At 37.2% G+C, this 16,459-nt stretch overlaps 3 protein-coding genes across 3 annotated transcripts in view; 2 read left to right on the top strand and 1 right to left on the bottom strand.

Annotated features, from left to right (window-relative positions):
- Nucleotides 1–16,459, bottom strand: part of Flo2 (flotillin-2) — a 419,882-nt gene that overhangs the window by 78,279 nt on the left and 325,144 nt on the right. The window lies entirely within an intron of this gene.
- On the top strand, nt 1,558–8,767 carry LOC114252892 (glucose dehydrogenase [FAD, quinone]). The gene is made up of 4 exons (XM_089733606.1): nt 1,558–1,689; nt 4,773–4,941; nt 6,879–7,009; nt 7,092–8,767. Exons 2-4 carry the CDS (start codon nt 4,779–4,781, stop codon nt 8,670–8,672), a joined length of 1,875 nt encoding a protein of 624 aa, XP_089589732.1. The 5' UTR covers nt 1,558–1,689; nt 4,773–4,778; the 3' UTR covers nt 8,673–8,767.
- On the top strand, nt 13,693–16,436 carry LOC114252890 (glucose dehydrogenase [FAD, quinone]-like). The gene is made up of 3 exons (XM_028187569.2): nt 13,693–13,989; nt 14,184–14,314; nt 14,388–16,436. The coding sequence occupies exons 1-3, from the start codon at nt 13,827–13,829 to the stop codon at nt 15,960–15,962; spliced, it is 1,869 nt and encodes a 622-aa protein (XP_028043370.2). The 5' UTR covers nt 13,693–13,826; the 3' UTR covers nt 15,963–16,436.

Here is a 16,459-nt window from a genome sequence, read left to right as displayed (position 1 = left end):
ACCTGGTGTTAAGTGGTTACTGAAACCCATAGACATCTACAACGTAAATGCGCCACCCACCTTGAGATATTAGTTCTAAGGTCTCAGTATAGTTGCAACGGCTGCCCCGCCCTTCAAACCGAAACGCATTACTGCTTCACGGCAGAAGTAGGCAGAGTAGTGGTACCTACCCGCGCGGACTCACAAGAGGTTCTACCACCAGTAAGTAGTAAGTGACTATTGCCCTACATAGAACGCTGCGGTGTAACCGTACTCGTCGAACTCGGCAAAGAGTTCGACGTGCAACCTAATCCATACATCAGCTCGCTGAGTTTTTCACCGGATTTTCTCAGCGGGTCGCGATTCCGAACCGGTAGTAGATTCATTCGCGAAGCAGCTGCTCTTGAGTTGTTAGGTCCACTTTGGAGGCGCTCAGGTAGCTGTTAACAAATCTCACCCCTCCTGGTTGAGCCCGTGCTCGCCCACCTGTCCTGGTGAAACTGGAAATTCCTCCGGGTCACCAGTAATCCTTCAATCATAAAAAAAGAACGCTGCGTTTCCCCGAGTCGACGACGGGCATCATTACGACTACTCCGATCACGTTTTTATAATGATAAACAGAAATAAAATCGGAATTTATTTTTAATGCAATTGGGTCTTATCCTCTAAAAGGTCATCTTATTGGTATCATAAAAAGAACCAGATAATTTATTCATTATATATTCAGTATATACAAGAGATGGGGGGGACATCGTGAGACGCATCAAGTCTTCCCCCTCCAACACTACATTTTTGGTGGTAGGACCTCATGTGAGTCCGCACGGGTAGGTACCACCACACTGCCTATTTCTGCCGTGAAGCAGTAATGCGTTTCGGCTTGAAGAGTGGGGCAGCCGTTGTAACTATACTGAGACCTTAGAACTTATATCGCAAGGTGGGTGGCGCTTTTACGTTGTGGATGTCTATGGGCTCCAGTAACCACTTAACATCAGGTGGGCTGTGAGCTCGTCCACCCTTCTAAGCAATAAAAAAAACATGACAATCACTACCACTCTGTCAAGAGTGACACGATTAAGAAGAAGAAGAAGAAATTTAATACATGGTTATATACTGGACTACTGTGACCTACTAGAATATTAAGACTTTTCAGCATTTATCAGATATTGGGGTTCATAGTAAGCGTCTTCAAGTTGTGAAGAAGTTCTTCAAGTGAAGAACGTTTCCACTGTCGAAATCCCCATGAAATGCATTATTATCATTAAGCTTAGCACGATAATTGAATAACTGCTTAAAGAACAAAACTCATACGAAATAAATTTACGCAATTTGAAAAACCATTTACGTTAATCACTTTCACAGATACAGTTTATTTATCATGTCACGCTAAAGAGATCGTTATGTTCCTATGTATATATTTTCAAGAAAATCACTTGTAATTTCGTATGCCCATTGCCTAAAGCCAAATTAAGAAATTGAAAAAAAAAATAACATATTAGTGAATTAATCGACAAAAGGTCATGAAAACATCTATATTTTAGATGTTTACAATTAAATACATGCGTTCGTACTGATAAGAATTATATTTTTTGCGAATAACCAAGGTCCAATAGACTATATATTAACAGAGAGACGGGATACGTCGTCAGTACTGGCAGACAATTAACCGGGACTCAACTTGCTTGTGGTTAAGGTTTTGTCACTAAATAACGCGTAAGTGCCATGTTATTTTTTACATAAATTAAAATCAGTCATATTTGTCTACCACTGAAACCATTGAAAATAAATTTATATTGTAATTACTTAATATATTCAAAGCTGTCTTCAAAGATACACTGGTGGTAGGACCTATTGTGTGAGTCCGCACGGGTAGGTACCACCGCCCTGCCTATTTCTGACGTGAAGCAGTAATGCGTTTCGGTTTGAAGGGTGGGGTAGCCGTTGTAACTATACTGAGACCTTAGAACTTATATCTCAAGGTGGGTGGCGCATTTACGTTGTAGATGTCTATGGGCTCCAGTAACCACTTAACACCAGGTGGGCTGTGAGATCGTCCACCAATCTAAGCAATAAAAAAAATTAAAAAAAATACACAACTGTGTAGGCCCTATTAGGGTTTAGGGACAGGAACTAGTAAGGACTTCGTAATTTCGATTACATAATATCCTACCATAATTCTTGGTATTTCATTATGTTTTTTTTTGTATTCATTCCTTGGTTTAGAGTTTAGATCGTATTGCGATTGTAGGTATCACCATTCTGCTTATTTTCTGTCAGGAAACAATGATACCGCAAAGGAGCAAGAAGTCGAATCAACTAAATTTATATAGTAAACCGTTTTTTTTTTTTTTAAATCCGGTTCTGTATATTATTAAATTATTGTATTGTTATCGGTTATACGTGTTTATTAATACGTGTGTCATTTTTGAAGTTATTCAGACGACTTCAATTTAGCGAAAATTACGTTAAAATATTCAGTTATATAGATAGATAGATAGATGGATCACAGGTTAAGATATTGAAAGGGAATTAAAAATAAGTAAATGTAGTTCAAAACTCTTCTTTTATTTATTTATTGCGTATTTTTTATATATGTGTGGACGAGCTCACAATCCACCTGGTGTTAAGTGGTTACTGAAGCTCATAGACATCTATAACGTAAATGCGCCACACACCTTGAGATATAATAGATATAATATATAATAGACGGTAACCACTCACCATCAGGTGGGCCGTATGCCCGTCTGCCTACAAAGGCAATAAAAAAAATATATATATATAAGTTCTAAGGTCTCAAGTATAGTTACAACGGCTGCTCCACCCTTCAAACCGAAGCGCATCATTGCTTCACGGCAGAAATAGGCAAAGCGGTGGTACCTACCCGTGCGGACTCACAAGGGGTCCTACCACCAGTAATCAAACACCGGATTACAAAACCATACTAAAATTGATTTTTTAACACGGCTTTTTCATTAACTTTCTGATCGGATTATATTCATAAAATTATTCTATTACATCAGTCCTTGATGCATTTATTTTTTATTGTATAAATCACTTCAAATAAATCAGATGTCTTGAAGTCTGTGTAAATTACATTGTAAGATCCCGCTACATAGATAAATCGAGATAAAAACTTATCAAGTTAATAAAAACATGTTAAAAGAAATAACTGTAGTAATAACTCATATAAAGTGCTTTCTGAAGCTCATAAACAAAGTCAGGGAGAGGACACATAAAGAAATAATTTCCTGTAGTAAAAAACCAAACCTACAAATACTCTACGTTTCGTAATTAAATCAATAAATATATTTATATATATATATTTTTTTTTCTCTTTATTTAAAAAATGGTTCAACGGGCTGAAGGCCCATCTGGCGCGGGTGGTTACCAGAATACCAGAGACCATCACGACCAAGCGCTTATTATTTTTTTTATTGTTTATATGGATGGACGAGGTCACAGCCCACCTGGTGTTAAGTGGTTACCTGAAGCCCAGAAAAATCTACAACGTAAATGTCACCACCCACCTTGAGATATAAGTTCTAAGGTCTCAGTATGTTACAATGGCTACCCCTCCCTTCAAACCGAAATGCATTACTGCTTCACGGCAGAAATGGGCGGGGTAGGTACCACCTGGTACCCGTGCGGACTCACTCTTGTGAGTGTCTTCGTCCTATGACGAAGTCAATCGTAATAATTGTCAAGTATGTATTTCATTACAAAAATTGATACTTGCCAGCGGGATTCGAACGCCGCGCCGGTACATCGCAAGATACGAATGCACGACTTTTTTGAAATCTTCTCTGTGTATATCTGCAGCGAAGCAATTATGCATTCGTTTTATTTGCAGAGTAGGATAATATCGCCAATTTAAGAATTTAAGAGGGAAAATAAATAAAATACATATTATTATTATTATTTAATTAATTATTAATTGGGACTTCTAACTATATCTGAATATAGACTAGAATGTAGATGTCTGCAAACTACTAAAGCAAAGATAATATTCTTTGCATAATATTATATGGTGCACCTTAATATTCTAATTTAAAACCTGCAATATTTTTCTTTAATAGTGCGCCATCAGTGACTACATCTTCAAGTTCTCGAGGATCAAATAATTAATAACTAATTAATGAACTTATTATTTGATTTTAGAATTCAGGCCCTAAGCGCAAAAGTGGCCTAGCCCACAATTTTTCATATTTGTAATTTATTTAAACATAATAATACATTTTGATACAAAGCCGACCTATCACTAGTTTCACCCATGGATAACAGATGGGTTTGTAAACATTATTTTTGCGTGTATTGTTTTTGTCTGCGAAACAGTGTAAAAGTAATTTCAAACCTCATTATCTCCATACTTATGATAAGCTTAGGCCACTTCTGCACTTACCGCCTTAACTATACGCCTCCAAATTTGCCACCGGATTGTCGTTTGCAATGAACAGATATGTAGGTAGGCGCATGCGACATATTAATACGAACTCTGTTTATATTATTATTATACTAGCTTTTACCCGCGACACCGTCCGCATGGAATAATTACTTTGGCATAACGCTAAATTTTACCCTCCACTTCGTTTACGTAGAAAGTGAAAATATTTTGAAACATTATTTATCGGTGCTCCACTTGTGTTAGTCTTACCTATCTAAAACTGAAGGAATTTTTCAAATCGGACCAGTAGTTCCTGAGATTAGCGCGTTCAAACAAACAAACAAACTCTTCAGCTTTATAATATTACAGTATAGATGCTAGAGTTCTTTTTTAATTGACAATTCTTTAATTTCAGTTCAAGATGTTTTGGGCGTGCGACCCAGCGTTAACGACTACTATAGTCAACAGCTACCAGGTAGCCGGGCCGGTCTTCCAGCAGGCCCTGACTACATTCTTGGCTGCGCAATGTGCGATCGCCGGCGATCACTTATGGCCAGCCGATGCTACCGACAAGGTTCTCGAAGGTAATATCGGAAGTTTATCTTAGCAGAGTTCATCCATATTATCTGGAACCGCAGTGCGTTTCCAAAGATCTTTTTTGCCACGTACCATCCGGCTTTGGAATGAACTCCCCTCCATGGTGTTTTCCGAGCGCTATGACATGTCCTTCGTCAAACGAGGCTTGCGGAGAGTACTTAATGGTAGGCAGCAGCTTGGCTCTGCCCCTGGCATTGCTGACGTCCATGAGCGACGGTGACCACTTATCATCTGGTGGGCCGTATGCTCGTCTGCGTACAAAAGCAATAAAAAAAATACATATATATTTTAATATCTAATTTATTTATTTTAAACTGACTTCAAAACATGAAGAGGTTCTCAATTCGGCTGTTTTTTTTTACCGTGTTACCACAAAACTTTTTTTTTTTATGCTTTTGAAGACTTTCGCTTTTCGTTTGGTACCATTTAAATTTTATCAAGATCTGCCGGTGGTTTTTGAATCATTCTTAATGCTTCTTAATTAATTAATTTCGACTACATTAATGATTATTTTCTTATTTGAGTTGAATACGGTTTTCATTATTGTTCAAATTTTATAATATTTGTTGTTGTCTTCTGTCTTCGCAAATATGGATCAGGATTTTGTGATGAGAGCACCTAAGTTCTACATAAAGAAACCATAAAAATTTTACATAATGACGACATTGAAATAGCTTTGTTTTTTTCGCCCGAAGAAATATTCAAAGAAATAGTCAAAGTTTTAATGAAAATTATTTTCGATTCCGTCGCGTGTTTTAAAAGAACTAAGTGCACTCACAGATCAACAGAAATACGTCTGTACTGCATATTATTTAGTGATCTTTTTACGTGTTTTCTTTGATCGCTTAGATCGATTTGATCGATTAGAAAAACATAAAATAAGACGCGGAATAGTTTTGACGAAGAGATTTATTTTTACGGAGACTCCCGCACCAAGACGCAGTACCTACTGTTATTCGAAATATAACTCGTAGCTGCCTATAAGCATTCAGTAGAGAATGGTAAAAAAACCCAGTCTCAAACCAACGATGCCAGTAAAACCACCAGCATTGAAATTATTAAAAGAAAAACAAACAAACTGAGATAAGCTAATTAACGTCAATTTGTTAAATAATCTATTTGACATTAATGATAACCTCTTTTGTCAATATTGCGTATTAGATCCATAGCGATAAAGCAAAACGCATATTATGTAACGAGATTTTTTAAGGGACACTTATTTTATTAAAAATATTTTTTTTCGTTGTTGGCATACAAGCATACAAGGCCCATCTGATGATAAGTAGGCACTTCACTCATGGACGTCACTAGTGCAAAATTTGTTTTAATTATGCATAGGAGTCTCGAAAAACGAAGAAAATACTAGGCTTTACATTTATTATTTACTAGCGACCCGCCCTCGCTTCGCTTCGGAAACATTAAAACCTATGTTCACCAGGGACAATGTCGGCTTCTAATGGAAAAATAATTTTTCAAATCGGTCCAGTAGTTTCGGAGCCTATTCTAAACAAACAAACAAACAAATCTTTCCTCTTTATAATATTAGTATAGATATAGATTTAGTTATTAGTAACATTGTACCAGGAATGCTATTGTAGCATGATATTCAAGATGTTTCAATTCAGCTCGCAGTCCAGCTAGAGTTAAGTGGTTGCTGTAGCTCATAGACATCAAAAAGTGATTGTCGTCGTACATCTTGAGACATGAGGTCGTAGTTTCAATTTTAGTCTGAAATGACTGTACCATCCTACAAACAGGATCGCCTGATTGCTACGAAGCAAAAACAGAGAGAATGGTGGTGTACCTATCCTCATTCTAATTCTGGCTAATTTTACCGCAAAACAGTCATGTGACTCGGTTTGAACAGTAGAACAGCGAACTGTGTGAATTTTAGGGAATGAAAATGGTATTTTTTTTATTTTAGATCCAAACTATGACTTCATCGTCGTCGGAGCTGGTTCCGCCGGATCGGCTGTCGCCAATCGTCTTAGCGAAATATCTGACTGGAAAGTGCTTTTAGTCGAAGCCGGTGGTAATCCTACATTGGCAACCGAGGTGCGTATTTATTATTCCGAAATCTAATAAACTACAATCTGATACATTGATAGCGTAATTAATACAATTCATCTCATTACAGATACCGCAACCTTACTACAGTAATATGGGCACATCAGAAGACTGGGCTTACCATACTGAACCACAGGAAGGGGCTTGTCGTGCCTACAAAAACAAGGGATGCGCTTGGCCACGTGGTAAGGTGCTCGGCGGAAGCAGCAGCATCAATTTGATGTTTTACGTTCGAGGTAACAAGGCCGATTACGACGAATGGGCTGCCGATGGAAATGAAGGCTGGAGTTTCGAGGACGTCTTGCCCTACTTTAAGAAAAGTGAAAGCTTCATGGGTAAATTTGACGCGGAGGCGACTAAATACCACAGCAAGGGCGGTTATCTCAGTGTAGCTTCTGACGATAATATGCACGAAATCGAAGATTTGATAATCAAGGCTGCAGTAGAATTAGGACTGAAGAACTTGACCGACTGCAACGGTGACAGCCAAATTGGAGTTATGAAATCGTTCACAACCACCAAGGGTGGAACTAGATTCAGTACGGCCAGAGCTTTCCTTAGCCCTATCAAGGACAGGAAGAACCTCCATGTCATCAAGAACGCTATCGCCACCAAAATCGTTTTTAAGCCCGGTACCAACATAGTCAGTGGAGTTTTGTTAAACAAAGGTGGGCGTGATATTGCTGTAAATGTAAGGAAAGAAGTTGTCGTTTCCGCTGGTGCTATTAACTCCCCACAGCTGTTGTTGCTCTCCGGAATTGGACCTCGCAAGCACTTGGAAGACCTAAACATTGAAGTTAAAGCCGATTTGCCTGTCGGAGAAAACTTGCAGGACCATTTGTTCGTACCCGTCTTCTATACCAAACCTGGAGACAAGAAAGCTACTACCTTGCCTAATATAATCTCTACTTTCATTGAATACTTCTTGCACAATACTGGCGACTTAATCGACACCAGCCCACACAGAGTTATCGCTTTCGAAAACACAACCGACCCGAACTCTCCTGCTTCTGACATGCAGTACCACTACTTAATATTCCCTCCAAGCTCCTACAACTTGTTGGACATGTTCCGTAAGCACGGTTTAAGCGAAGAAGTCCACGATAAGTTCCGTAAAATGAACGAGAACAAATACACCATGCTCGTTTACAATACTTTGTTAAAACCCAAATCTGCGGGTAGATTGTTATTGAAGACCAAGAATCCATTCGACAAGCCATTATTGTATGCTGATTACTACAAGGATATCGAAGATTTGTACACTGTTATCAGGGCTTTCAAACAGCATAGTTTGAGATTGGGCGAGACCAAAGCCTTCAAGGAATCTGGATTTAAGCTGGAATGGATTGAGTTGGATGCCTGCAAAAGCTTTGATAAGAACAGCGACGAATTCCTAGAATGTATTGCTAGGGAAATTACATTCTCATTGTACCACCCAACGAGTACGGTGAAGATGGGGGCCGATGGTGACCCGACCTCCGTAGTGGACACGAAATTGAGGGTTCGAAACGTTACCGGCCTCAGAGTAATGGACGCTAGTATAATGCCTTCCGTAATCAGAGGTAATACTAACGCTCCTTCTATCATGATCGGTGAGAAAGGAGCTGACATGATCAAGAAGCACTGGCTGCACACGCACACCGAACTATAAAACAACAATTAAAACACAAAATTTTAACTTATTTGTGAAACTTAAATAATTTAAAATGTAACCTTGTTATGTTTAATAAAATTTATTGTTACTAACATTTTGCTTTCATTCCATTTCAGAACTTTGATAGCGCTTTTTTTTAATGATTACCTTAAATTTCGCTGTCATTAGTTTAATTCAAAGAGAAACGTGTTTTACGAAGCATTCGTTGAATCTGTGATGTTGTGATATTTTGAAGTTTATTTGTTTGTAATGGTTGAGGGGTTAATGACCTACCTTAAATTTCGCTGTCATTAGTTTAATCTATATATTAATACGTGAAGCAAAAACTTTGTATCCCTTTTTACGAAAATTGCGCGGACGGAGGAGTATGAAATTTTCCACACTTATAGAGAATATAGAGAAGAAGTGCACAATGCTAATATTTTTATAAAATAATGCATAAAAGATACATTAAATCAATAAAGAAAACATTACACACACTACATACCATGTATTTGACGCACACACGCATGCATACTATTTATTGTCAAACTTTTGTTCTTGACGTCTGTGGTCAAATTGAGAATAGATTCAATATTGTTTGTCTTTATTAATATTTTTTTATAGTGTAGCCTTGGCGAAATTTGTGATTATAGAAGTATAAAATACAATCATAATAGTGTACAAACTTACAATTCCAATTAATTATAGTCGAATTTCGACTACTACGGGTCCACTAGTTCAAAGAGAAACGTGTTTTATGAAGCACGTTCATTAGTTGAATCTGTGCTGTTGTGATATTTTGAAGTTTATTTCTTTGTAAAGGTGGAAGGGTTAATAGATTGAGGTCAAATTATGAGCACAGACGAAGATTGTGTTATCATTTGGTTAACAATAACAGTAACACAATAAATATCATTGCTTTACACATTTATAAGTTAGATAAAATTAATAGTCAATAGAAACTGTTTTAAACATCTTGTGTAAATTTTACTGTTTGAATAATATAAAAAAATTGTGTTCCATAAAACGGTAAGTTTTATGATCAATTTAATTAAGCTACATTTTAGAGTTTGATCTCGCGCTTATTAATTATTTATCATTTAGTAATTTTTAATGTAAAAGCAAAATATGTCGAGTTGTAAAAATGGGTATAATATAGTCTATGGCTCGCGAAAATCGAAGAAAGTATTAATGATCGGTATTATTATATTATTGTATGTATTTTGTATTTTTTTTAAAACAGTTTTTTTTTAACGTATTTTTATTATAAGTCCGGAGAGGTAGGCAACATCGGCCCGTCCATTTCTGTCGAGATGCAGTCGTGGTTTTACGATTGGGACAGTTGTTTTGTACTGTTAGACTTCGATCTCAAGTCTCAAGATGTGTTATGGGATTTACGTTTTGATGTCTATGGGCTTCGTTAAGGTTACTTAAAATTAGGTGAGTAGTAGCCTCGTTCTACTGTTTAAACAATAAAATAAGAATAACAGCTGCGCTACCCTCTACGCGGAGGTGATCACTTCGCAGAAGACATGGAAACATAGTGATAACTTGAAGTCGTCGTGGCCTAAAGGATAAGACGCCCAGTGCATTTAAATCAAATCAAATCAAAAAAAAATTATTCAACATAAATGAAAGTACATACTTGTTGAATGTCAAAAATAACTACCGCCAATTCACAAAAACTAGCCTCCGTCCTGAGAAGAACTGGCAAGAAACTCAGCGGGCATGTCTTTTTTCTTTTTTCTTTTTTATTATTAGATTTTTTTAAAATATTCATTTTTACAATTAGTATTATAACGTAAAAATTATTGCAATATTGAAATGCCCGGAGCGAGCAACTCAGTCCCACTTTCTGCAATCTTCTACCGTTCTTCTATCGATTTGTAGCGAACGATGCGAATGTGCCGGCAAGTATAGTAACCGGCAAACATCTTGAGCAAATGACCTTGACTGCGCAGAACCGAATTTTAGATCACTTTGGTGGTGAGGGTGAGGCGCGACGGCAGGGGAAATCGTATCGAGCGCTTTATTGGTAGATCAGTCGAACCTTGCGTCCCGCACCGCGCCCTCATTCCGCTTGCTCCCAAAAGTACGCTTGCGTACAGTGGAAAGTTATTATATTATTAAAGTCTATCGTTATTAATTGTTAAGTTATTTGTTATAATTATTTGTGGACTTTGTTGCCATTGCTATTTGTTGAGTGTTTGTTGATTTTTTATAAAACATACACTATGCCGCGACAAACCGGTGTAGTATTCAAAAGAAAGGGTAGAAAAATTGTGTTCGACGTATATTGCTTCATTATAAAACAGGGGAAGAATGATATGGAAAAATTAAAACAGACTTCGGAAGTAACAAAACCATCAGTGAGGACTGTAAGGTGCATTATTAAGGAAGCTAAAGGCTCTGGCTTGCTCGCCGTGTTTCGGACTCCGTGTAAGAAAAGATCAGGGAAGAAGAAAGTTACCGGAATGGATAGTTTCGTTCAATCTGTAATAAAAAGATGTAATCATAATAACTACATAACAAGCAGCGAAACTTCGTACCGTAGAAAGGCTTCGAAAATTTTAAAGAAGAAATAAATTTTAATGGCTCGGAATGAAGCTTACGACGTATTATGAAAGAGCTAGGCTTTAGATGGAAAAAAAGAACAGAAAATAATCGGAAGCTGATAATTGAAAAAAGTAACATTTGATTACTACGAATCGAATATCTTCAAAAAATAATTAATTATAGACAAAAAAGAAGACCGAATCGACCGAGTTGTAAACTACACCGATGAGCCCTATGTCGACTAATCACGATGATAGCGACTCGGGTGATGAAAACAGTGATGATGATGATGGTCAAGATTATGATAACGAAAAAAAATATACAAATACTAGCTACGGTTCAACTGAACCAAGACCTGGCAACAGCTCTAGTTTTGACTTAATAGAAGGAATATCTATTTTACCCCAAGATTAAATTATTACAATTATTAACCTACATTTTTTGTTGATGTTCTAATAAATATATAAAAAAATACATATGTTGATTTTAATAATTTAATTGCATTATGACGCAGAGTAAATAATGTTTTTGCACGTGAGTGTACCATGCGCAAACTTACCCCCACTACGTCAACAAATGCTCAAGAAGTTTGCCGGCTATTATACCGATTTTTTTTCTTTAATAACGTACTTGGCACACGTTCACGAACGACGCGCGTGATGATAGGGTATAGTAATCGGCAAACTTCTTGAGCAAATGACCTTGACTGCGCAGAACCGAATTTTAGATCACTTTGGTGGTGAGGGTGAGGCGCGACGGCAGGGGAAATCGTATCGAGCGCGTTATTGGTAGATCAGTCGAACCTTGCGTCCCGCACCGCGCCCTCATTCCGCTTGCTCCCAAAAGTACGCTTGCGTACAGTGGAAAGTCTATCGTTATTAATCGTTAAGTTATTTGTTATAATTGCTTGTGGACTTTGTTGCCATTGCTATTTGTTGAGTGTTTGTTGATTTTTTATAAAACATACACTATGCCGTGACAAACTGGTGTAGTACTTAAAAGAAAGGGTAGAAAATTTGTGTACGACGTATATTGCTTCTTTATAAAACAGGGGAAGAATGATATGGAAAAATTAAAACAGACTTCGGAAGCAACAAAAACATCAGTGAGTACTGTTAGGTGCATTATTAACGAAGCTAAAGGCTCTGGCTTGCTCGCCGTGTTTCGGACTCCGGGTAAGAAAAGATCAGGGAAGAAGAAAGTTACCGGAATGGATAGTTTCGTTCAATCTGTAATAAAAAGATGTAATCATAATAACTACATAACAAGCAGCGAAACTCCGTACCGTAGAAAGGCTTCGAAAAATTTAAAGAAGATATAAATTTTAATGGCTCGGAATGAAGCTTACGACGAATTATGAAAGAGCTAGGCTTCAGATGGAAAAAAAGAACAGAAAATAATCGGAATCTGGTAAATGAAAAAAGTAACATTCGATTACTACGAATCGAATATCTTCAAAAAATAATTAATTATAGACAAAAAAGAAGACCGAATCGACCGAGTTGTAAACTACGCCGATGAGCCCTATGTCGACTCATCACGATGATAGCGACTCGGGTGATGAAAACAGTGATGATGATGATGGTCAAGATTATGATAACGAAAAAAAAAATTACAAATACCAGCTTCGCTTCAACTGAACCAAGACCTGGCAACAGCTCTAGTTTTGACTTAATAGAAGGAATATCTATTTTACCCCAAGATTAAATTATTACAATTATTAACCTATATGTTTTGTTGATGTTCTAATAAATATATAAATAAATACATATGTTGATTTTAATAATTTAATAGCATTATGACGCAGAGTAAGTAATGTTTTTGCACGTGAGTGTACCATGCGCAAACTTACCCCCACTACGTCAACAAATGCTCAAGAAGTTTGCCTGTTATTATAACACCGTGTAATAAAAATCAAACTCGCAAAAATTCAATTTTTTCGTAATTACTGGCGGTAAAGCGTTTTGTGAGGCCGCACGGGTACTTTCAATCACCTCGCCTACTGATGTCGTGGAGTCTGAAGTCGGGTGGTGGCATTTACGGTGGCGCTGTCTATGGGCTCTCGTAGCCACTTAATACCGAGCGGGCCCAATAAAGTAATAAATAAAAATAAATAAACATATCCCACTTGACGCACAAGAACCTTACCACCAAACCGCTTGGCTAGGCGTTGTTGAATTTTTTTATATTGTATACATGGGTTGACGAGCTCACAGCCCACCTGGTGTTAAGTGGTTACTGGAGCCCATAGACATCTAAAACGTATATGCGCCACCCACCTTTAGATATAAGTTCTAAGATCTCATTATAGTTACAACGGCTGCCCCACACTTCAAACCGAAACGCATTACTGCTTCACGGCAGAAATAAGCAGGGTGGTGGTACCTACCCGTGCGGACTCACAAGAGGTCCAGTAAAGAATATGTATGTATGTTTTAAATACTTTACAGTTTTTGTGGTGATACAAAATGTATACACTAAGAGGCGCGATAAAGCCATGACAATATCTTTAATTATCTCCACGACTTGCGAATATCTTTAAAAATACTACACTAATTTATCTCAAACATGTTTTAGTCAACTTGCAAAACTTTTTATAGGTTCGTGTGAAACATGTGGGCGTGTGATCCGACGTTCACTTCGACGGTGATGGACAGTTACGGAGATGTGGTTGGGACCACGTTCGCTCAAGCACTCACTAGTTTCCTCGCAGCGCAGTGTGCTCTTGTTGGAGACCATCTGTGGCCAGAAGATGCTATTGACTCTGTTGTCAATGGTAAACATGACGAGATTATTTTTTATACAAGGAAAGGTTATATACAACGTTCATTATAAAGAACATTTTACAACATTTACGTCGTGGATGTCTATGGGCTCCAGTAGCCACTTAGCACCAGATGGGCTGTGAGCTCGTTCACCCATCTAAGCAAAAAAAAACCAAATATTCACGACCAATCTTATTATTTTCAGGTAGTAGCTACGATTTTGTGGTGGTCGGAGCAGGATCAGCCGGCTCAGTCGTAGCAAACCGTTTAAGTGAAGTCTCAGAATGGAAAGTATTACTAGTGGAAGCTGGGGGAAATCCTACTTTAACTACAGAGGTGATAATTAGATATTAACAATCCCTATACACAAGCATATTTGGTTAAATCATTTAATATTCACATATTTTAGATACCGCAAGTATTTTACAACAACATGGGAACTAAAGAAGATTGGAATTACAAGACCGAACCGCAATCTGGCGCGTGTCTCAGTTATTACAATAAAGCATGCGCCTGGCCTAGAGGAAAAACTCTAGGTGGAACCAGTAGTATCAATGCTCAATTTTATGTCAGAGGAAACAAATTAGATTACAATGAATGGGGAGACAACGGTAACTACGGTTGGAGCTACGAAGATGTTCTGTCTTACTTTAAAAAAAGTGAAAAATATATGGGAGATATTTCAGTAAATGATACCTATCATAGCACAGAAGGTGAATTATATGTCACAAAAGATAAAAATTTAACGCCTTGGGAAGAGCTGGTTCTTAAAGCATACCGAGAGCTAGGAGTACAAAATGTAGACGATATAAACGGAGAAAATCAAATGGGTGTAACACAAAGTCAAATTACCGTTTATAACAAAACAAGAATGAGTACCGCTAGAGCATTTCTTTCGCCAATTCGAAATAGAAACAATTTGCATGTTATCAAAAATACAATGGCTACAAAAATCCTATTTAAAGAGAATACTAATATCGTAAACGGAATTTTGTTACACAGAAATGGACATGATTTCATTATTAATGTGAAAAAAGAACTAATATTGTCAGCAGGAGCAATTAATTCACCGCAACTTTTAATGTTGTCCGGTATTGGGCCACAAGAAGACTTAAACGCTCTAAATATTTCCGTAAAAGCTGATTTGCAAGTCGGAAAAAATTTGCAAGACCATGTCTTTGTGCCAATAATATATACAGCACCCGTAAATGAATCAGAGCATATTACTCCAAGCATTATAACACAAAACTTCTACGATTACATGGTGAATAAACAAGGCTTATTGTGTGACACCAGTCCTCATAGAATTATAGCCTTTGTTAATACCACTGATTCGACTGCCACCAGTCCCGACTTACAATTTCATCATGTTGTATTTCCTCCAAATATTCATTATCTATTAGATATGTTCGAAAAGCACGGGCTCAAGAGCGAAATCGTAGAGCAATTCCGTGAAATGAATAAAAATAAATACGCGGTGATTATATATAATGTTTTATTGAAACCGAAATCCCGAGGAAAAATTTCGCTTCAAAGCGAAAATCCATTTGATCGTCCATTGATATACGCTAATTATTTCAATGACACAGAAGACATGAGGACGCTGATAAGAGGTATGAGAAAATATTCTTTGAAATTAGGCGAAACAGACACTTTCAAACAAGCAGGATTACATTTAGAATGGTTTAAGATATCAGCCTGTGATAGCCTTGATAAAACAAGTGACGAATTTTTGGAGTGCGTTTCAAGAGAGTTAACGTTTTCTTTGTATCACCCAACGGGCACGGTCAAAATGGGACCACAGGACGATCCTACAGCAGTAGTGACACCTGATTTAAAAGTACGAAATATCGAAAATTTAAGAGTAATCGATGCTGGAATTATGTATTCGATTGTCAGAGGTAATACCAATGCACCAACAATCATGATTGGAGAAAAAGGTGCAGAGCTTATAAAGAAATATTGGCGCAACACTGTCGTATAAATAATTGAGATTTAAAAATATTATAATTATGACATATGATTATTACTAATGCTGTCGAAAAACAGAAAAAATATCCAAAAAGGTCCTACTTCGAAGTGAACGCGCCAATTGTTATCTTCAAAGGGTTGAATTTAACTAAATTCCATTCGCCCCATTTGGAGACCTACCTCTGAGAGTTTTCCATTTCAACTCGGGTAAATACGGAAACTTACACGGCTTTTACGACACAGATATCGCTTTACGTAGAAAGATGTGCTGTAATACGTAGCTAGGGTATTTGAAGTACGAAGTACGTCGGTAACTAAATAGATACGTTCAGGTTACTAGGTAACTTGACGTTGTCACAACTGCAGTATTGATAGTCAAATTGGATCATTGAACAAACACTACCAATTTATTAATAAGTTTTTTGCATGAATAAAAATAAAATAAAACTTTGTTTAATATTCTTCAGTTTCCTGTCCATCTTGACATACGAAAACAAGCAGAAGCGCAAC

The sequence above is a fragment of the Bombyx mandarina genome, chromosome 16 (assembly GCF_030267445.1).
Source record: "Bombyx mandarina strain Sakado chromosome 16, ASM3026744v2".
Lineage (NCBI taxonomy): Eukaryota > Metazoa > Arthropoda > Insecta > Lepidoptera > Bombycidae > Bombyx > Bombyx mandarina.
Note: the sequence above shows the minus strand (reverse complement) of the source record. Positions and strands in the feature narration are given on the sequence as shown.